This window comes from Salvelinus alpinus, chromosome 34 (genome assembly GCF_045679555.1).
Source record: "Salvelinus alpinus chromosome 34, SLU_Salpinus.1, whole genome shotgun sequence".
Taxonomy (NCBI): Eukaryota; Metazoa; Chordata; class Actinopteri; order Salmoniformes; family Salmonidae; genus Salvelinus; species Salvelinus alpinus.
Window position 1 is genome coordinate 3,411,865 of NC_092119.1, and position 22,454 is coordinate 3,434,318.

At 48.0% G+C, this 22,454-nt stretch overlaps 1 protein-coding gene across 4 annotated transcripts in view; it reads right to left on the reverse strand.

The window, feature by feature from the left end:
* The window catches only part of LOC139563574 (ninein-like), a 61,818-nt gene that overhangs the window by 15,824 nt on the left and 23,540 nt on the right, over nt 1-22,454 (reverse strand). For 3 of the 4 annotated variants that reach the window (XM_071382360.1, XM_071382356.1, XM_071382359.1), the window contains 18 exons: nt 22,391-22,454; nt 21,415-21,555; nt 20,224-20,386; nt 18,503-18,613; nt 17,459-17,548; nt 17,054-17,192; nt 16,406-16,530; nt 15,950-16,186; nt 14,446-15,797; nt 13,524-13,622; nt 12,676-12,745; nt 11,156-11,344; nt 9,768-9,884; nt 9,384-9,497; nt 8,733-8,879; nt 7,694-7,852; nt 7,379-7,519; nt 4,385-4,477 (listed from right to left, as the gene is read on the reverse strand). The exon at nt 22,391-22,454 is cut by the window's right edge and continues 73 nt beyond it. In XM_071382360.1, coding sequence (XP_071238461.1) covers nt 4,385-4,477; nt 7,379-7,519; nt 7,694-7,852; nt 8,733-8,879; nt 9,384-9,497; nt 9,768-9,884; nt 11,156-11,344; nt 12,676-12,745; nt 13,524-13,622; nt 14,446-15,797; nt 15,950-16,186; nt 16,406-16,530; nt 17,054-17,192; nt 17,459-17,548; nt 18,503-18,613; nt 20,224-20,386; nt 21,415-21,555; nt 22,391-22,454 — 3,551 coding nt within the window. The remainder of the gene's footprint in view (nt 1-4,384; nt 4,478-7,378; nt 7,520-7,693; nt 7,853-8,732; nt 8,880-9,383; nt 9,498-9,767; nt 9,885-11,155; nt 11,345-12,675; nt 12,746-13,523; nt 13,623-14,445; nt 15,798-15,949; nt 16,187-16,405; nt 16,531-17,053; nt 17,193-17,458; nt 17,549-18,502; nt 18,614-20,223; nt 20,387-21,414; nt 21,556-22,390) is intronic. The other variant, XM_071382358.1, reaches the window with a different exon arrangement.

Consider the following 22,454-nt stretch of genomic DNA (forward strand, 5'->3'; position numbering starts at 1 on the left):
CTGAGAACACGTTCTCATTTGCAGCAACGACCTGGGGAATAGTTACAGGGGAGAGGAGGGGGATGAATGAGCCAATTATAAACTGGGGATTATGCTGGTGGGAATCTGTACTTTTCGTCTGATGAGTCCAAATTTGAGATTTTTGTTTCCAACCGCAGTGTCTTTGTAAGACGCAGAGTAGGTGAACGGATGATCTCTGCATGCGTGGTTCTCACCGTGAAGCATGGAGGAGAAGGTGTTGTGATGGTGTTGGGGTGCTTGCTGGCGACACTGTCTGATTTATTTAGAATTCAAGGCACACTTCACCAGCATGGCTACCACAGCATTCTGCAGCGATACGCCATCCATCATTTGTTTTTCAACAGGTCAATGAGCCAACAAACCTCCAGGATGTGTAAGGGCTATTTGACCAAGAAGGAGAGTGATGGAGTGTTGCATCAGATGACCTGGCCTCCACAAATCACCCGACCTCAACCCAATTGAGATGGTTTGGGATGAGTTGGACCGCAGAGTGAAGGCAAATCAGCGCCCAGCATATGTGGGAAGTCTTAAGACTTTTGGAAAAGCATTCCTTATGAAGCCGATTGAGGGAATGCCAAGAACGTGCAAAGCTGTCAAAGGCCAAGGGTGGCTACTTTGAAGAATCAAAAATAAATGTTGATTTGTTTAACACTTTTTTGGTTACTACATGATTCCATATGTGTTATTTCATAGTGTTGATGTCGTCACTATTATTCTACAATGTAGAAAATAGTAAAAACAATGAAAAACCCTTGAATGAGTAGGTGTCCAACATTTTGACTGGTACTGTATATATGGGGGATGGGAAATGCAGACAATTACATTGATGGAAGCTATAATCTACCCAGTTAAAAAATATATATTTAGTAATTTGTGTCAGTGCATGTTGAGTGACCTTCTCTATAAGCATGCTGTAGGTCTATTTTGAATCGTTTACAGAGAAATAGCATTATATTTGGTCAAAAAATGTTACCAACAGTTTGCTAAGACCTGGTAGCAAGCTTATAGGTCTGCTGATAAACCTGTAAAGGCCGCTTTACCACTCTTGGGTAGTGGAATTACTTTGGCTTCCCTCCAAGGCCTGAGGAAACAGACTTTCCTATAGGCTCAGATTAAAATTATGACAGATAGGAGTGGCTATAGAGTCAGCTAACATTCTCAGTAACTTTCCATCGAAGTTGTCAATGCCAGGTTTGTCATTATTGATCGATACATTTTTCCACCTCTCCCACACTAACTTTACAAATACAGACTTAAATGTTTTCAAAATGTATATTACACATTTTTTTTATAAAAATATCACAATTACATTTAAACTGAAATATTACATTTTACATAAGTATTCAGACCCTCTACTCAGTACTTTGTTGAAGCAACTTAGGCAGCGATTACAGCCTAGAGTCTTCTTGGATATGACGCCACAAGCTTGGCACACCTGTATTTGGGGAGTTTCTCCCATTCTTCTCTGCAGATCCTCTCAAGCTCTGTCAGGTTGGATGGGGAGCGTTGCTGCACAGCTATTTTCAGGTCTCTCCAGAGATGTTCGATTGGGTTCAAATCTGGGCTCTGGCTGGGCCACTCCTGCGTTGTCTTGGCTGTGTGGTTAGGGTCGTTGTCCTGTTGGAAAGGTGCACCTTCGCCCCAGTCTAAAGGTCCTGAGCGATCTGGAGCAGGATTTCATCAAGGATCTCTGTACTTCTCTCATGGCCTGAGAGTCCTTTAGATGCCTTTTGGCAAACTCCAACCGTACCGTCGTGTGACTTTTACTGAGGAGTGGCTTCCGTCTGGCCAATCTATCAAAAAGGCCTGATTGGTGGAGTGCTGCAGAGATGGTCGTCGTTCTGGAAGGTTCTCCCATCGCCACAGAAGAACTCTGGAGTCCTGACAGAGTGACCATCGGGTTATTGGTCACCTCCCTGACCAAGGCCCTTCTCCCCCAATTGCTCAGTTTGACCAGGCGGCCAGCTCTAGGAAGAGTCTTGGTGGTTCCAAACTTCTTCCATTTAAGAATGATGGAGGCCACTGTGTTCTTGGGGACCTTCAATGATGTAGAATTTTTTTGATGCCCTTCCCCAGATCTTTGCATCAACACAATCCTCTGAGCTCTACGGACAATTCCTTCAACTTCATGGCTTGGTTTTTGCTGTGACATGCACCGTCAACTGTGGGACCTTATATATAGACCTTATCCTCTCCAAATCATGTCCAATCAAATTAATTTACCACAGATGGACTCCAATCAAGTTGTAGAAACATCAAGAATGATCAATGGAAACAGGATGCACCAGGGCTCAATTTCCAGTCTCATAGCAAAAGGTCAGAAAACTAATGTAAATAAGGTATTTGTTTTAAAATGTTTTATAAATATGCAACATTTTCTAAAAAACGGTTTTTACTTTGTCATTATGGGGTATTGCGTGTAGATTTTTGTATTTAATCCATTTTAGAATAAGGCTGTAACGTAACAAAATGTGGAAAAAGGGAAGGGGTCTGAATACTTTATGAATGCACTGTATAAACCCTATCGTATGTTAGAAATAAGGTCATGAAATCAATAACTTACTAAGTCTACATATATTAATTTGGGCTATTTTTAGCCCTTTCCTGGGTAGCTTATCAGAGATGGACAATATGGAAAAGAGCAAAGAAAGCAAGAGGAGAAAAAGACAAACAGTTGGTGTGTGTTTGTGCAGCGGGGTTGAAGCCATGAACCCATAGGCTTGACTCTCTCATCCCTTCCAGGCTTCTGGGAGGGAGGGTGGACAATGTTCCTGTCATAGAGGATGTAAGCAATGTCTCCACGCGCTCTGGCAGCTTTCATGGCTGGGATAAGTTCGTTTTTCTTCTGGCGCACAGCTTAAGGATAGTCCTCCGAGAAAGATGTACATTCCGCTTAAGTTTTTGTCTCTTTCCAGAACAGCGACCTTGTCCTTGAACCTCAGGAACTTGACCACTATCTGCCTGGGCCTGTCACCTGGGCCTGTCACCTGGGCCGGTCACCTGGGCCGGTCACCTGGGCCTGTCACCTGGGCCGGTCACCTGGGCCTGTCACCTGGGCCTGTCACCTGGGCCTGTCACCTGGGCCTGTCACCTGGGCCTGTCACCTGGGCCTGTCACCTGGGCCTGTCACCTGGGCCTGTCACCTGGGCCTGTCACCTGGGCCTGTCACCTGGGCCTGTCACCTGGAACAGTGGTGGGTTTTCCAGTCCTGTAGGCGCGCTCCACCTCAATCTTCCTGTGGTCCATCTTCAGTTTCTCCAAGATAATTTTCCTCACTTTGTGTTCAGACTCTGTCCACGACTCATGTGGAGATTCTGCAATTCCGTTTATGAGTTGAATCCACCAGCATCTGGACAAAACACTCTAGAAGCTATTTTCTTGTTGCAACAACTGCTTGTAGAACTATTTTTAGTTTGAGAGAGAGTCGGGAGAGAGACGGAGGGAGGAGAGAGAGTCGGGAGAGAGACGGAGGGAGGAGAGAGAGTCGGGAGAGAGACGGAGGGAGGAGAGAGAGTCGGGAGAGAGACGGAGAAAAAGCAAGACGGTGAGAGAGGGATAGACCGAGACAGATGGATAGAGGCTGTGTTAAAGAGGGGACATAATGTAGAGTGGGAGGGATAGACCGAGACAGATGGATAGAGGCTGTGTTAAAGAGGGGACATAATGTAGAGTGGGAGGGATAGACCGAGACAGATGGATAGAGGCTGTGTTAAAGAGGGGACATAATGTAGAGTGGGAGGGATAGACCGAGACAGATGGATAGAGGCTGTGTTAGAGGGGACAAGTGGATTGGGACAGGAGGCGCCAGTGCTAGGCAAACTTTTATAGTGTTTCTGTAAAATTATTGGTGTTATGTAAAAAAATCAAAAATCAAAAAATAAATAAACCAATAAACCATAAAAAATAAAAAAATAAAAAAACCAATCAGCCAGCCAACCAACCAACCAATCAGCTAGCTAGCCAACCAACCAATCAATCAGCTAGCTAGCCAGCCAACCAATCAGCTAGCCAGCCAACCAACCAACCAGCCAGCTAGCGCTAGCTAGCCAACCAACCAACCAACCAACCAGCTAGCCAGCCAACCAACCAATCAGCTAGCTAGCTAGCCAACCAACCAATCAGCTAGCCAGCCAATCAATCAATCAGCTAGCCAGCCAATCAATCAATCAGCTATAGTGTTTCTGTAAAATTATTGGTGTTATGTAAAAAAATAAAAAATGTTTTACTATTTATATAGGAAATGACAGAAGAGTAAGGAAGAGGGAGAAAGGTGACATTAAAAAGAGGACAGATGTTTGACAGGTAGATTAAAGTCCAGAGTACAAGTGAAGGAGAAGTTAGGGAAGGTTGGCAGAGAACTGACCTCAAGAAGCCAGGCCTGTAGTGGAACCTGTTGGGTCTTCAGCCCCTCATTCTCCTGACGTAGACTCTCCAGCTCTCGCTGAACCTCACACACCTGCAAACCACACCATCACGCCGGGCACACAAGACCATCAGATAACAAGGAAAGACGCATCCTTTATAAACAGACCATGTCAAAAGCCGACTGCTTCAGGAATACAAGTTGCTTGTGAATTATAAGCTTTCCTTTTCTACACAGGTTGATATTATTGATGTAGAGGTAAAGTGTCACTCAACCAATCAATCAGCTAGCGCTAGCTAGCCAACCAACCAACCAACCAGCTAGCCAGCCAACCAATCAATCAGCTAGCTAGCCAACCAATCAATCAATCAGCTAGCTAGCCAACCAATCAATCAATCAGCTAGCTAGCCAACCAATCAATCAGCTAGCTAGCCAACCAATCAATCAATCAGCTAGCTAGCCAACCAATCAATCAATCAGCTAGCCAGCCAACCAATCAATCAGCTAGCGCTAGCCAGCCAACCAACCAATCAATCAGCTAGCGCTAGCCAGCCAACCAACCAATCAATCAGCTAGCGCTAGCCAGCCAACCAACCAATCAATCAGCTAGCTAGCTAGCCAACCAACCAATCAGCTAGCCAGCCAACCAACCAATCAGCCAGCCAACCAACCAACCAATCAGCTAGCCAGCCAACCAACCAATCAATCAGCTAGCCAGCCAACCAACCAATCAATCAGCTAGCCAGCCAACCAACCAATCAATCAGCTAGCCAGCCAGCCAACCAATCAATCAGCTAGCCAGCCAGCCAACCAACCAATCAGCTAGCCAGCCAACCAACCAACCAACCAGCTAGCTAGCGCTAGCCAGCCAACCAATCAATCAGCTAGCCAGCCAACCAACCAACCAGCCAGCTAGCGCTAGCTAGCCAACCAACCAACCAACCAATCAATCAGCTAGCCAGCCAGCCAACCAATCAGCTAGCTAGCTAGCCAGCCAATCAATCAATCAGCTAGCCAGCCAACCAACCAACCAGCCAGCTAGCGCTAGCTAGCCAACCAACCAATCAATCAGCTAGCCAGCCAACCAACCAATCAATCAGCTAGCCAGCCAGCCAACCAACCAATCAGCTAGCCAGCCAACCAACCAATCAATCAGCTAGCCAGTCAGCCAGCCAACCAATCAGCTAGCCAGCCAACCAACCAATCAGCTAGCTAGCCAACCAACCAACCAATCAGCTAGCCAGCCAGCCAGCCAACCAATCAGCTAGCCAGCCAACCAACCAATCAATCAGCTAGCCAGCCAACCAACCAATCAATCAGCTAGCCAGCCAGCCAACCAATCAATCAGCTAGCCAGCCAGCCAACCAACCAATCAGCTAGCCAGCCAACCAACCAACCAACCAGCTAGCTAGCGCTAGCCAGCCAACCAATCAATCAGCTAGCCAGCCAACCAACCAACCAACCAGCCAGCTAGCGCTAGCTAGCCAACCAACCAACCAACCAACCAATCAGCTAGCCAGCCAGCCAACCAATCAGCTAGCTAGCTAGCCAGCCAATCAATCAATCAGCTAGCCAGCCAACCAACCAACCAGCCAGCTAGCGCTAGCTAGCCAACCAACCAATCAATCAGCTAGCCAGCCAACCAACCAATCAATCAGCTAGCCAGCCAGCCAACCAACCAATCAGCTAGCCAGCCAACCAACCAATCAATCAGCTAGCCAGCCAGCCAGCCAACCAATCAGCTAGCTAGCTAGCCAACCAACCAATCAATCAGCTAGCCAGCCAGCCAGCCAATCAGCTAGCTAGCTAGCCAACCAATCAATCAGCTAGCCAGCCAACCAATCAGCTAGCTAGCCAACCAACCAATCAGCCAGCCAACCAATCAGCTAGCTAGCCAACCAACCAATCAGCTAGCCAGCCAACCAACCAATCAGCTAGCTAGCTAGCCAGCCAACCAACCAATCAGCTAGCTAGCTAGCCAGCCAACCAACCAATCAGCTAGCTAGCTAGCCAACCAACCAATCAGCTAGCTAGCCAGCCAACCAACCAATCAGCTAGCCAGCCAACCAACCAATCAATCAGCTAGTCAGCCAACCAACCAATCAGCTAGCGCTAGCCAGCCAACCAACCAATCAATCAGCTAGCCAGCCAGCCAGCCAACCAACCAGCTAGCCCTAGCCAGCCAGCCAACCAATCAATCAGCTAGCCAGCCAACCAACCAATCAATCAGCTAGCCAGCCAACCAATCAATCAGCTAGCCAGCCAACCAACCAGCCAGCTAGCGCTAGCTAGCCAACCAACCAACCAATCAACCAGCCAGCTAGCGCTAGCTAGCTAGCCAACCAACCAACCAATCAGCTAGCTAGCTAGCCAGCCAACCAATCAATCAGCTAGCCAGCCAACCAACCAATCAATCAGCTAGCCAGCCAACCAACCAATCAGCTAGCTAGCTAGCCAACCAACCAACCAACCAATCAGCTAGCCAGCCAACCAACCAACCAGCCAGCTAGCGATAGCTAGCCAACCAACCAACCAATCAATCAGCTAGCCAGCCAACCAGCTAGCTAGCTAGCCAGCCAACCAATCAATCAGCTAGCCAGCCAACCAACCAATCAGCTAGCTAGCCAGCCAACCAACCAGCTAGCGCTAGCCAGCCAACCAACCAATCAATCAGCTAGCCAGCCAGCCAGCCAGTCAGCTAGCTAGCTAGCCAGCCAACCAATCAATCAGCTAGCTAGCTAGCCAGCCAACCAATCAATCAGCTAGCTAGCCAACCAATCAATCAGCTAGCTAGCTAGCCAACCAATCAATCAGCTAGCTAGCTAGCCAACGAATCAATCAGCTAGCTAGCCAACCAATCAATCAGCTAGCTAGCCAACCAATCAATCAGCTAGCTAGCCAACCAATCAATCAGCTAGCTAGCCAACCAATCAATCAGCTAGCACTAGCTAGCCAACCAATCAGGTGCAAGAGTAGATCCTCCTGTAAGATGACCTTGTTCTGAGCAGAGAGTAGCTCCTGTTGCATCCCGTCCAGCTCTCTCTTCAGAGCAGTCTTCTCCTGTTCTACAGTCTTCCCCACGCTGGACTGGCTCTGCTGTTTCTGCTGCTTCACGGTTAAGATGGCTGCCTCCAGCTGTGAGGAGATGATACAGGGTTTGAAAGAGGTATTCATACGCAGGGTGTACCGCTGTCCTCTAAACCTCAAACTTAAAAGATCTTGAGACATTAAGTCAGATTTGATTATGTTGATATTTTGTCGAAGGGATGAATGAGTCTGTCACATCCATCCCTTCCTCTGTAATCTCACCTTTTCCCTGGTGTGGTGGAGCTCCATGGTCAGCCTCTCGTTCTCCTGCCGCAGCAGCTGCTGTTCCTGTTCCACCAGCCTGGCCAGCTCGTCCTGGTACAGCTTCTTGTGCTGGCTAAGGTATCCGCTGGAGTGCAGGGCCATCTCCAGAACCTGGTTCTGATTCAGGAAAACCCATCAGACGTCACAATAACAAAATCAGCTGAGAGACTGAGCATTCTCTGACACATAGAAATATACTATAAGGGACAAAGCTGCTCAGACCACAGCAATTTGACTGGATGCCTGTTTTAGTATTTCTATACCAACCGAACCACCATTCGTTATAGTGATTAGAGAAATAGAATGACTAGAACTGACCAACCTGAAGCCAGCCAATCAACTAACCAACCAACCTGAAGCCAGCCAATCAACTATCCAACCAACCAACCTGAAGCCAGCCAATCAACTATCCAACCAACCAACCTGAAGCCAGCCAATCAACTAACCAACCAACCTGAAGCCAGCCAATCAACTATCCAACCAACCTGAAGCCAGCCAGCCAGCCAGCCAATCAACTAACCAACCAACCTGAAGCCAGCCAGCCAATGAACTAACCAACCTGAAGCCAGCCAATCAACTAACCAACCAACCAACCAGAAGCCAGCCAATCAACTAACCAACCAACCAACCAGAAGCCAGCCAATCAACTAACCAACCAACCTGAAACCAGCCAGCTAACCAGCCAGCTAACCAACCAACCAACCAACCAGCCAACCAACCAACCAACCAGCCAACCAACCAACCAACCAGCCAACCAACCAACCAGCCAACCAACCAACCAGCCAACCAACCAACCAGCCAACCAACCAGCCAACCAACCAGCCAATCAACCAGCCAATCAACCAGCCAATCAACCAGCCAATCAACCAGCCAATCAACCAGCCAATCAACCAGCCAATCAACCAGCCAATCAACCAGCCAATCAACCAGCCAATCAACCAGCCAATCAACCAGCCAATCAACCAGCCAATCAACGTGTCATCATAGTAAACCTCACCTTATCGTTGCCGTTCTGCAGCTGTTTGTGCAGTGACATCACTTCCTGTTTGAGGGCGTCCTTCTCTTGCTGTGACACGCGGAGGTCTGACTTGAGACGGGCGCTCTGGAGGTTAACAGACCGAAGACTTTCCTCCAACACCTGGTTCTGAGAGAGACCACCTTGGTCATGAATAGGGTTGCAAAATTCCCCTAACTTTCCTTAAAGTCCCCGGTTTCCCAGAAATCCTGGTTGGAGAAGTCCGGATTTCCTGATTATTCCCTTGTGATTCAGGAATCCTCCAACCAGGATTTCTTGGAAACTTGAGGAATTTTACATGAACACTGACTGACACTACAAAGCATATTGACTAAACACACAAATCAACAGGAGTCATAGAATTAGTGAATTATTGCATAATTAATTAGAAATACTTAATTGTCCCTGCAATGTTGAAATGTGTCTTTGGCTTGACACACACAGAACATAGTGTACATTATAATTGATGATGATATAGAATGAAAGTAGTAACTATTTTAATTGTAGATCATTACTGTGTCATAAGTGGTTGACAAGGGTACGTCCCAAAAGGCACCCTCTAATTCCCTATAACAGTGCACTACTATTGACCAGGCAGTGTAAAGCGTTGCCGACTGAACAGAGCATCCTTACCCTCTCTTGAGACTTGGCTAGCTGGTTGCGTAATCCCTGGGTGTGTTTTTCCAAAGCTTTGCGTTCCTGCAGGAGGAGAGAGAGCTGGCACTCTACAGCCCCCATCTTAGCCACCTACAGGTGGACACAGCGAAGAGGAGTGTGGTTTTATATACCGTATAACCAATATAACCAATGTGCCCTAAACCCCTACATCCATGTGTAACATACTCTATATAATATACAGTAACTGCTAGTAGGTATCTGCAGGTCTCTCTTGCAAAATACTAAACTAACCTGGATAAATAAAAGTTTAATACAAAAAAAAGTTACAAAAAAAGTGAGTTAAAGGATGATTCTATTTGATTTTTATTACATAATGTTTATCATCTGCTCACGTCTCACCTTATCTCCGAGGGTGTTGAGTTGTAGCACCAGCTGGGCCTTGCCCTCCTCTAGAAGTACAGTCCCTTCCACAGCGTTGGTCAGCTCCGCCTCCAGGGCAGACACACACACTGCCATCTGATACAGGACAACAAGTCGTTAGGACCCCAATGGCTTTTTCTCTATTTTTCCAGTCCTCTATCCTCAACTCCTACTTAAAACGCATCGGAGAAGAAAGCCAGAGAGAGCAGGGACATGTAGTAATCTTGTCCAACGCATTTTTTGAGGAAGAGGAACGAGGAGGAATCGAGCAAAGATGAACTGAGAAACAGGTCGTGACTACAATCAAAAGCCTTAAAGGGATAGTTTGGAGATTTTGTCAATTAAGTCCTTTATCAACTTCCCCAGAGTGAGATGGACTCGTACCATTTTTTACTCTAGATAAGCATTTGCTTGTTAACCTACTTCTAACTTCTTTCATACTGGACTCAGAGACATAACATTATCACGCCCCAGAGCCCGGCTCCACGCCCCAGACCCCGGCTCCACGCCCCAGACCCCGGCTCCACGAGAGGGCTTAGTTCCCACCCCCTCAGTTGGAACTTGAGCCCCCTCAAGTTTTAGTTTTATGTCCCAATAGAAAATACGAGTGACACAGATTGTGCACCAACCCATCTCCGCTGTGTCAGCACCATGGACATGTAAGGGGGGGTGGGGGGGGTGCTATGGAAAGCCACTGCGGCGGTTAGGTATGACTCCTTTGGGCTTCCATAAAAAGCAATAAAATAAAAAAAATGCTTCTCATCTGTGGTAGGCTAAGTGATACGCTTCCACCTGTAATATTTTAATTTATAAGGGCGGGGTCAAGTTAACCGTTGAAGCTGCTTCACTCAACTCTGCCTCACGCCCCCCTCCACTACAGAGTTTAGTTAGCTTCTTAGCTAGCTGTAAAAAGCGTTAAGTGTTATTAGCCATAGCCTATTTAGTTCGAACAAGCATTATTATGGTGTACGGCTGCATTCACATAGGGTGATTCACCTATTACAAACATCCCATCTTGAAGCTTATATTCATTACCAAAATGGCCTTGCTTTGTGTCTAGGGCGCCGTCCATTGTGCTGATACAGATTGACACCAAACTATCATTTAAAAAGCACTCAATCAATGGTCTCGGCATTTGAACTTTGTTTATTGTGGTATAGTGTGATATAAGCAGAATTCAATATAATACCAATCCAAGAACCCCTCCCCCCAAAATTGTGCCCCTCCCCCCGATTTCAACTGCACCCTTAGTCCCTTTATCCTGGAACTGGGTTTGCCACGACTTAACCCGCCTCTGAGAAGTAGATAAGGGCTTCACTGCCAAAATCCTGAACCATCCCTTTAAAAACAACTATGTCATGATTTACCTTCATCCTCTCATCCCCAGGTACAGTACGTTGCTGGTCTCTGACAGCCTCCTGTCTCTCACTCTGTCTGAGCAGTTCCCCCAGCTGTTGGCTCCACCCCTCCACTCCTGCTGCATTCTGGGCGTTCTTCTCCGACAGCAGCCCGTTCTCGTCCTCCAGCTGCTGACTGCGGAGACGCAGCACTGAGATCTACGGGGGGGGGATTCAGATTTAGGGGTCGTCCTAAATGGAACCCTATATAGTGCACTACTTTGTAACCAGAGCCTGCACCCTATTCCCCTATATAGTGCACTACTTTGTAACCAGGGCCTGCACCCCATTCCCCTATATAGTGCACTACTTTGTAACCAGGGCCTGCACCCTATTCCCCTATATAGTGCACTACTTTGTAACCAGGGCCTGCACCCTATTCCCCTATATAGTGCACTACTTTGTAACCAGGGCCTGCACCCTATTCCCCTATATAGTGCACTACTTTGTAACCAGGGCCTGCACCCTATTCCCCTATATAGTGGACTACTTTGTAACCAGGGCCTGCACCCTATTCCCCTATATAGTGCACTACTTTGTAACCAGGGCCTGCACCCTATATAGTGCACTACTTTGTAACCAGGGCCTGCACCCTATTCCCCTATATAGTGCACTACTTTGTAACCAGGGCCTGCACCCTATTCCCCTATATAGTGCACTACTTTGTAACCAGGGCCTGCACCCTATTCCCCTATATAGTGCACTACTTTGTAACCAGGGCCTGCACCCTATTCCCCTATATAGTGCACTACTTTGTAACCAGGGCCTGCACCCTATTCCCCTATATAGTGGACTACTTTGTAACCAGGGCCTGCACCCTATTCCCCTATATAGTGCACTACTTTGTAACCAGGGCCTGCACCCTATATAGTGCACTACTTTGTAACCAGGGCCTGCACCCTATTCCCCTATATAGTGCACTACTTTGTAACCAGGGCCTGCACCCTATTCCCCTATATAGTGCACTACTTTGTAACCAGGGCCTGCACCCTATTCCCCTATATAGTGGACTACTTTGTAACCAGGGCCTGCACCCTATTCCCCTATATAGTGCACTACTTTGTAACCAGGGCCTGCACCCTATATAGTGCACTACTTTGTAACCAGGGCCTGCACCCTATTCCCCTATATAGTGCACTACTTTGTAACCAGGGCCTGCACCCTATTCCCCTATATAGTGCACTACTTTGTAACCAGGGCCTGCACCCTATTCCCCTATATAGTGCACTACTTTGTAACCAGGGCCTGCACCCCATTCCCCTATATAGTGCACAACTTTTTACCTACTTCCTATACAATGCCCTACTTTGTAACCAGGGCCTGCACCCCATTCCCTGGTCAAAAGTAGTTCACTATATAGAGAAAAATGGCACCTTTTCTGACACCATGTATTGGCACAAAGAAACAACAGTCTTAAGTGCCCCTAGAACCAAGTAAAAGGTCAAAGTTAATATCGCTAATGAAGTCAGTTGGTTTTACTGCCGTCCTACCTGTCTCTTGAAACTCTCTGCCTTCTTTTGCGCAGAATGCTTCTCCTTCCTGAAATGCTCCAGTTTCAAGCTAAGATAAGGGGGCAAAGAAACGTGCAAGTTCAGCGACCCAATGAAATGAAAAATATTAGTTGGACCATACTACGGGCTTCGATACTCTACATCAGTGTTTCTTAGTCCTGGTCCTGGGGACTTAGTGGTACACATTTGAGTTTTTGCCCAGGCACTAACACACCTGCTCATTCCACTAATCAATCGACAACTACTGTGATTATTATTATTTGACCATGCTGGTCATTTATGAACATTTGAACATCTTGGCCATGTTCTGTTATAATCTCCACCCGACACAGCCAGAAGAGGACTGGCCACCCCTCATAGCCTGGTTCCTCTCTAGGTTTCTTCCTATGTTTTGGCCTTTCTAGGGAGTTTTTCCTAGCCACCGTGCTTCTACACTTGCATTGCTTGCTGTTTGGGGTTTTAGGCTGAGGTTTCTGTACAGCACTTTGAGATATCAGCTGATGTACGAAGGGCTATATAAATACATTTGATTTGATCAAACGCTTGATAAGCTGATTAGTTAAATCAGGTGTTTAAGTGCTAGCAGTGATGTAGTGGTTAAAAGAAAATTAGGTGGATAAACTCTGATCGCCAGTTACAGTGGAAAAAGCTATGCTCCCTATACTTTCAATGCATTTTTTGGCAAAAGGTGAGTAACCTGCATTTACTTGTGTTTAACCTCCACTACACCAGGGAAGAGTGCAAGGGTAAAAAAATAAATATATGTTTTTTTTAAATGGTCCCCAGGAGCAGAAGACACTGCTGTACATGAACATGAGGTTTCTTACAGCATCTCTTCCTGGCCGTCTCTCAGGTCCTCTTCCTTCAGCGTTGAGATCTTCTGTCTGAGTAAAAGGTTCTCCTCCTCTAGACGACCCGCCTCACGCCTACAGCCAACAGAGGAAAAACAGGAAGTCAGGAACAGAAGATCTGTACTATGAAACAAAGATAAATACAGCCACCAGAGGAAAAACAGGAAGTCAGGAACAGAAGATCTGTACTATGAAACAAAGATAAATAATGATAGTAAAAAGCTGTGGAGCTTAAAGGAAATGTTTTGGCAAAAAGGCAAACTCAGCACCATCTTTCATTACAAAATCCACTGATATTGCCAACTACTTCAATGATTTTATATATATAGCCTGGCGAAGCGGTTTCATGATTTTATATATATATATAGCCTGGCGAAGCGGTTTCATGATTTTTATATATATAGCCTGGCGAAGCGGTTTCATGATTTTTATATATATAGCCTGGCGAAGCGGTTTCATGATTTTTATATATATAGCCTGGCGAAGCGGTTTCATGATTTTTATATATATAGCCTGGCGAAGCGGTTTCATGATTTTTATATATATAGCCTGGCGAAGCGGTTTCATGATTTTTATATATATAGCCTGGCGAAGCGGTTTCATGAGCTGACTGAATGGAAGCTGATAATGACCTTTTTACGCCATTTGTCTCGGGAAGAAATTACTAGTCCTCACTGTTCGAGACCAAGCCGAGTACAAATGTATCAGACACAGAGACAAGACCGAGACACTCAAAATGTGGTCTCCAAACAGGTCTCAACTACTACAACACTGACATTAAGTAAACGTGATTAAGGTTTTTAAATGGACAAATAGTCAATGCTGGGACATAAACCCTAAACAATGTAACAAAGGAAATTGTTTATAATCTGATTTAATTACAGTTAGACAGTCTTACCTTTTCTCAGCGATGTCCTCCCGCAGTTCATCCCGTAGACCACTGAGCTGTTCTCTCTCCTCATGGTGTTTGGCACTCAGCTCCTGCATGGCCTGTCTGTGGGCCTCCTTTAGGCTCTGCCTCTCCTCCTGCATGGCCTGTCTGTGGGCCTCCTTTAGGCTCTGCCTCTCCTCCTGCATGGCCTGTCTGTGGGCCTCCTTTAGGCTCTGCCTCTCCTCCTGCAGCCGCTCCTGAAACAACCCCTCATAGTCCCCCTCCAGCTGGAGTCTCTCCCTGTCCCAGTCCTCCCTCAGCCTCCTCTCAGTCTCCTCCTGCTGCTTCAGGCGCTCCTCGGCTAACCTGGTGAGGAGAGCCGCCTCATGACACTTCTGAAGCCGAGCTCGTTCCAGCGCCCACTGCTCAGTGAGCCTGGCCTCCCGGTTCTGCTGCTCCTTGACTAGTCGTAACATCGCCTCCTCTAACATGGTCTGCAGCGACTCGTTATTCCGCTTGTTCAACTGAGCCTTCTCCCTCCCCCACTCCTCCATGAGTCTCATCTCCAGCTCCTCTATCCTAGCCTTCACTGTCTCCTCGTGGCTTTGCTGTAACTCCAGCTTCTCCCTCCCCCACTCCTCCATGAGTCTCATCTCCAGCTCCTCTATCCTAGCCTTCACTGTCTCCTCGTGGCTTTGCTGTAACTCCAGCTTTTCCCTCTCCCACTCCTCCATGAGTCTCATCTCCAGCTCCTCTATCCTAGCCTTCACTGTCTCCTCGTGGCTTTGCTGTAACTCCAGCTTCTCCCTCCCCCACTCCTCCATGAGTCTCATCTCCAGCTCCTCTATCCTAGCCTTCACTGTCTCCTCGTGGCTTTGCTGTAACTCCAGCTTCTCCCTCCCCCACTCCTCCATGAGTCTCATCTCCAGCTCCTCTATCCTAGCCTTCACTGTCTCCTCGTGGCTTTGCTGTAACTCCAGCTTTTCCCTCTCCCACTCCTCCATGAGCCTCATCTCCAGCTCCTCTCGCTCCGCCTGCAAACTGACACTCACCTCCTCTATCCTAGCCTTCACTGTCTCCTCGTGCCTCTGCTGTAACTCCAGCTTTTCCCTCTCCCACTCCTTTAACAGCCTCATCTCCACCTCCGCCCTCTCCTCCTGTAGCTTCCCCCGCTCTTCTTCCATCCTGGTCAAAAGGATCTCTTTGTGCTCCTCGTCCAGCTTGTTGAGTTCCGCGACATGTAGTTTCCTCAGTTCCTGCATCTCTGTGTCCAGGCCGAGCTCAGCCTTCGCCTGTTGGGCCTCCAGCTCCTTCAGCTGCTCCTCCAGGTCGGCAGCCTGGGTGTGGGCCTCTAGGAGCTGCTGCTTCAGGCTGCTCACCTAATATAATCAAATAATGGAATAGACGCCATTTACCAGACTTATCACTGAGCGCATACATTTTCGTATGGGTGGCCCCAGCAAGAATCGAACCCATGATTCCCTGCAAGTGCCATGCTTTAACCAACTGGGTCACAAAGTCCTCTACTCACTTCGTCCTCTTGCTGGTGCTCCAGCTCTTCCCTCTCCCCAGCCTGCCTCTTCTCCAAGCCAGCCCGCTCCTCCTCTGCCTGCTCTAGCTGGGCCTGGAGCTCCAGGGCTCTGTTCTGGCTGCTGGACATCTCCACGTGTAGAGCCTGGATCTCCTCCATGTACTGCAGAGACAAGGCTGCCTTCTGGGTCTCCAGGTCCGTCTTCTGCTCCTCCACCTTCTGGTCAAATTTACTCACCTGTAATGACATGGGGGAAATCATATCCAGCTATATCAGAACAAAACAATGCAGTGTGGTCTGTGGCGCCCAGGTTTGTGGTTAGAGCCGCTAACCCTGGCGTACATACACACACATCTAGCTACACCCAATCTGTCTCCGATAAAGTAAACATGGCACAGTGAAATACGGATTGCTTTAGGAATTCTGTCGAAACACTGCAAGATATTTAAGTGTCACCTTGCTCTCCAGCTGAGCCTGTAGATCTTCCATCTCTTGGAGGTGCTTCTCTTTCAGCTGCTCCAGCATCATCTCTGCCTCCAGGCTCATGTTGAACAACGGCTGGCCCTCCTCCGAGCCCAGGCCTGGGGACAATCAAATGCATTTTTCCTCCTCATCAGCAGTTTAGACAAAGTACTTAAAAAAAAAAAAAAATTCTGGCTGTACTGGCAAACAGACAGGTGAGGAAGGAGCTACTAACAAGCTCTCATGTTCTTTAGCTAATCAATATGTTTGACGACATAGCTGTTGTACTGGGCAATATCACTGATCTAAAAAAATATATATATACCCAAATATCTCCTTGCATCCAAATAACTAGTGATTACGTGATCAAGATGAACGAATCTACATCTTGCCTTGCTCAAGCAGCATCTCTATGTCCAGAAACCCTGCAAACGTCTACTCTGAAAGTCATAGGGCATGTCTTGGGGAATTCAGAGAAGACGTTTGCAGGGTATCTGGACATAGTGATACATATATAATAAGGTCAAAAGAAGTGCACTACATAAGGAAATAAATGTAAATGTAAATGAAATAGGGTGCCATTTGGGACGTAACCCACCCCACCACCATATGAGTTCAAACCGATGTTCTGCTTCAATGTACCTGGGTCTGACTCCATGCCAGGACTCGTACTCCCCAGCTCCTCAGAGAGCGAGGGTTTGAGACAGGGCTGAGAGGTGCGACCCAGGTTGTGGTACTCCTGCAGCTCTGCTTGAAGCTCATCAATACGATCCTGCAGCTCCTGTCACAAACACATCCACAATAAAATCAGTCAAAACAAATATGAGTAATAAAAATAAATAAATAGGCAACCTACCTCTGAAGTAGTATGTTTACAGTTAGTTGATGGATTGATAGTTTTAATGATTCGTTGATGGATTGATTGATAGTTTTACTGATTAGTAGATGGATTGGTTCCAGTGAGACCTATTACCCGGCCCTGCTCGGTCTGCCCTGCTCGGTCTGCCCTGCCTCGGTCTGCCCTGCCTCGGTCTGCCCTGCGCTTACCCGGCACTGTTCCTCATAGCTGCTGCGGAGCCGTCCGAGACGCTCCTCCTGTAGGAAGAACTCTGCACTGCCTGGGTCCAGGTCCCCAAACTGAGGAAACAGAACCAGAACTTCTTACAGACAGATACTTCAGAATAGATATAGATTCTCATTCCATTAAACAGAACTGAAAAACATGTGACAGATTACTATGGACATCTACTACAGTACATGTATATTATTGAAACGGGGCTCGAAAACGCGGCCCTTAGCGACTGCTAGCCCCAAAAACGGGGCCCTTGGCGACTGCTAGCCCCAAAAACGGGGCCCTTGGCGACTGCTAGCCCCAAAAACGGGGCCCTTGGCGACTGCTAGCCCCAAAAACGGGGCCCTTGGCGACTGCTAGCCCCAAAAACGGGGCCCTTGGCGACTGCTAGCCCCAAAAACGGGGCCCTTGGCGACTGCTAGCCCCAAAAACGGGGCCCTTGGCGACTGCTAGCCCCAAAAACGGGGCCCTTGGCGACTGCTAGCCCCAAAAACGGGGCCCTTGGCGACTGCTAGCCCCAAAAACGGGGCCCTTGGCGACTGCTAGCCCCAAAAACGGGGCCCTTGGCGACTGCTAGCCCCAAAAACGGGGCCCTTGGCGACTGCTAGCCCCAAAAACGGGGCCCTTGGCGACTGCTAGCCCCAAAAACGGGGCCCTTGGCGACTGCTAGCCCCAAAAACGGGGCCCTTGGCGACTGCTAGCCCCAAAAACGGGGCCCTTGGCGACTGCTAGCCCCAAAAACGGGGCCCTTGGCGACTGCTAGCCCCAAAAACGGGGCCCTTGGCGACTGCTAGCCCCAAAAACGGGGCCCTTGGCGACTGCTAGCCCCAAAAACGGGGCCCTTGGCGACTGCTAGCCCCAAAAACGGGGCCCTTGGCGACTGCTAGCCCCAAAAACGGGGCCCTTGGCGACTGCTAGCCCCAAAAACGGGGCCCTTGGCGACTGCTAGCCCCAAAAACGGGGCCCTTGGCGACTGCTAGCCCCGAAAACACAATACCGTAGGAGAGAAAGGTCTTTACCTTTTCCTTCAGGATGTTATCCAGATTCTTCTGCAGTTCGCTGACTTGGCTCTCTGCCTCCAACAGTTTCTCAGTGCTGTCCAGCAGCTCCATCTCCAGACACCTACTTTCCTGAAGTTAACATGAGAAGTGAGGGTTAACTGCGGTTGAAAAATAGTCGGGTGGCTAAAACTGGCACTTTTACTGAAACGTTGAATAATGTGCACTGTCCCTGTAAAAATAAATAAATAAAACTCAAACTTGAGAAGTGAGGGTTAACGTAGGAAGTGAGGGTTAACGTGAGAAGTGAGGGTTAACGTGAGAAGTGAGGGTTAACGTGAGGGTTAACGTGAGAAGTGAGGGTTTACTGCGGTTGAAAATTAGCCGGCTGGCTAAAACCGGCACTTTTACTGAAACGTTGATTAATGTGCACTGTCCCTGTAAAAATAAATAAATAAAACTCAAACTTGAGAAGTGAGGGTTAACGTGAGGGTTAACGTGAGGGTTAACGTGAGAAGTGAGGGTTAACGTGAGAAGTGAGGGTTAACGTGAGAAGTGAGGGTTAACGTGAGAAGTGAGGGTTAACGTGAGAAGTGAGGGTTAACGTGAGAAGTGAGGGTTAAGTGTGTGGGTTCAAATAAAATATGTATATTTTTTGTCACATATTTCGCAAACAACAGGTGTAGACTAACAGTGAAATGCTTCCTTACGGGGCCTTTGCCAACGACGGAAAGTTTTTAAAACATGCCACGGCTATATACAGGAAGTACCAGGTAACACCACGGCTATATACAGGAAGTACCAGGTAACGCCACGGCTATATACAGGAAGTACCAGGTAACGCCCCGGCTACATACAGGAAGTACCAGGTAACGCCACTGCTATATACAGGCAGTACCAGGTAACGCCACGGCGATATACAGGAAGTACCAGGTAACGCCACGGCTATATACAGGAAGTACCAGGTAACGCCCCGGCTACATATCGGAAGTACCAGGTAACGCCACGGCGATATACAGGAAGTACCAGGTAACGCCACGGCTACATACAGGAAGTACCAGGTAACGCCCCGGCTACATACAGGAAGTACCAGGTAACGCCACTGCTATATACAGGCAGTACCAGGTAACGCCACGGCGATATACAGGAAGTACCAGGTAACGTCACGGCTACATACAGGAAGTACCAGGTAACGCCACGGCTATATACAGGAGGTACCGGTACTGAGTTGATGTGCAGGGGTACGCGGTAATTGAGGTAGATATGTACCGTTGAAGTCAGAAGTCTGTGTGTTAGTTACCGTGACAGTGAGTGAGTGAAAGGTGGTCTGTGTTAATTACCTTGACAGTGAGTGAGTGAGAGGTGGTCTGTGTTAGTTACCGTGACAGTGAGTTAGTGAGAGGTGGTCAATGTGTTAGTTACCGTGACAGTGAGTGAGTGAGGTGGTCAATGTGTTAGTTACCGTGACAGTGAGTGAGAGGTGGTCAATGTGTTAGTTACCGTGACAGTGAGTGAGAGAGAGGTGGTCAATGTGTTAGTTACCGTGACAGTGAGTGAGTGAGAGGTGGTCTGTGTTAGTTACCGTGACAGTGAGTGAGTGAGAGGTGGTCTGTGTTAGTTACCGTGACAGTGAGTGAGTGAGAGGTGGTCTGTGTTAGTTACCGTGACAGTGAGTGAGTGAGAGGTGGTCTGTGTTAGTTACCGTGACAGTGAGTGAGTGAGAGGTGGTCTGTGTTAGTTACCTTGACAGTGAGTGACAGGTGATCTCTGAGGAAGATCTCATCGTCTCTGATCTTCTCCATCTCTGCCTCCAGTTTCTCTTTCTGCTGCTGTATCTGGTCCATCTCTATAATGAGCTCTGACCTGACAGACACGAGCTTCTCCCTGTGTTCCTGCTCCAGCTTCCTGCAGAACAAACAGGGGAGGGAAAAACATTCCATTCCTTAGATTCCCCCAATTTATTTGATCATTTTTACCCCCTTTTTCGTAATTACGATCTTGTTTCATCGCTGCAGCTCGCCAACGGGCTCGGGAGAGGCGAAGGTCGAGTCATACGTCCTACGAAACATAACACCCGCTCGCTTATCCCGGAAGCCTGATGCACCAAGGTGTCAGAGGAAACACCGTTCAACTGACGACCGATGTCAGCCTGCAGGCGCCCGGGCCGCCACAAGGAGTCGCCAGAGTGCGATGAGCAAAGTAAAGCCCACCCCCCACGCCAAACCCTCCACTAACCCGGACGACGCTGGGCCAATGGGACTCCCGGTCACGACCGGTAATGACGCCGCAACACTGCGATGCAGTGCCTTAGACCGCTGTGCCACTCGGGAGACCCCATTCAACTTCATTTACAAAATCTTCATTTATCCCCTCAGGGGTATTTAAGAAAGACATTGCCAGGTTACAAGTAACATACATACAATACAAATTAAACAACAGCCATCAATGAATGAATGGGTCGACGAGGTCACGGAACGCCACCCCGAGGTTGAGGTCACGGAACGCCACCCCGAGGTTGAGGTCACGGAACGCCACCCCGAGGTTGAGGTCACGGAACGCCACCCCGAGGTTGAGGTCACGGAACGCCACCCCGAGGTTGAGGTCACGGAACGCCACCCCGAGGTTGAGGTCACGGAACGCCACCCCGAGGTTGAGGTCACGGAACGCCACCCCGAGGTTGAGGTCACGGAACGCTACCCCGAGGTTGAGGTCACGGAACATTACCCCGAGGTTGAGGTCACGGAACATTACCTGAGGTTGAGGTCACGGAACATTACCTGAGGTTGAGGTCACGGAACATTACCTGAGGTTGAGGTCACGGAACATTACCTGAGGTTGAGGTCACGGAACATTACCCGAGGTTGAGGTCACGGAACATTACCCGAGGTTGAGGTCACGGAACATTACCCGAGGTTGAGGTCACGGAACATTACCTGAGGTTGAGGTCATTCATGCGTTCGATGGCAGAGTGATGCTCGTCCACCTCAGCAGCCAGCTGGGTTTTTAACTTCTCCGCTTTGTCCAGGTCAGAGCGAATCTTCTCTTTCTCTCTGCGTTCACGATCAACACGCTCACTGGGAGAAAAAAAACACAGAAACAAATCAAAACACTATACAACCATTTAGAATGTTAGAAAACCGCGTGTTACATCATAACTGATCCTGAGCTCACAATCAACACGCTCCAACATGGGTAAGTTAATCAAAAGATTTAGCTCCAACACTGATCTACAATTTTGAATGATATGAACGTATGAGACAAAGAAACTGTTTTTATATTCCACTAGAGTTGCAGAATTAACCATTAAACATATTATTACCACACTGTTGGAGCTAGGAACACAAGCATTTTGCTACACCTGCGATAACATCTGCAAAAATGTGTGTACGCGACCAATACACTTTGATTTGATTAGAAAATCCCGGTAGTTTTCCCAAAATTAACAGGATTTCCAGAAATCGATGGAGGAATCTGGAATTCCTGCCTTTCCCCTCCTGATTATGGGATTTCTAGAAAACCAGGACATTTTGGGGAAGTTGCTGGCATTTTGCAAACCTTAACACCAGTGTAGAAATCTCCTCATTCTCACAGTAGGCATCTGATCTCAGCCTTAAAGCTGGCCAGTAGGTATCTGATCTCAGCCTTAAAGCTGGCCAGTAGATATCTGATCTCAGCCTTAAAGCTGGCCAGTAGATATCTGATCTCAGCCTTAAAGCTGGCCAGTAGATATCTGATCTCAGCCTTAAAGCTGGCCAGTAGGTATCTGATCTCAGCCTTAAAGCTGGCCAGTATGTATCTGATCTCAGCCTTAAAGCTGGCCAGTAGGTATCTGATCTCAGCCTTAAAGCTGGCCAGTAGATATCTGATCTCAGCCTTAAAGCTGGCCAGTAGGTGTCTCCTCATACTCACAGTAGGTATCTGATCTCAGCCTTAAAGCTGGCCAGTGCAGCCTGGTGGATCCCATTCTTAGTCA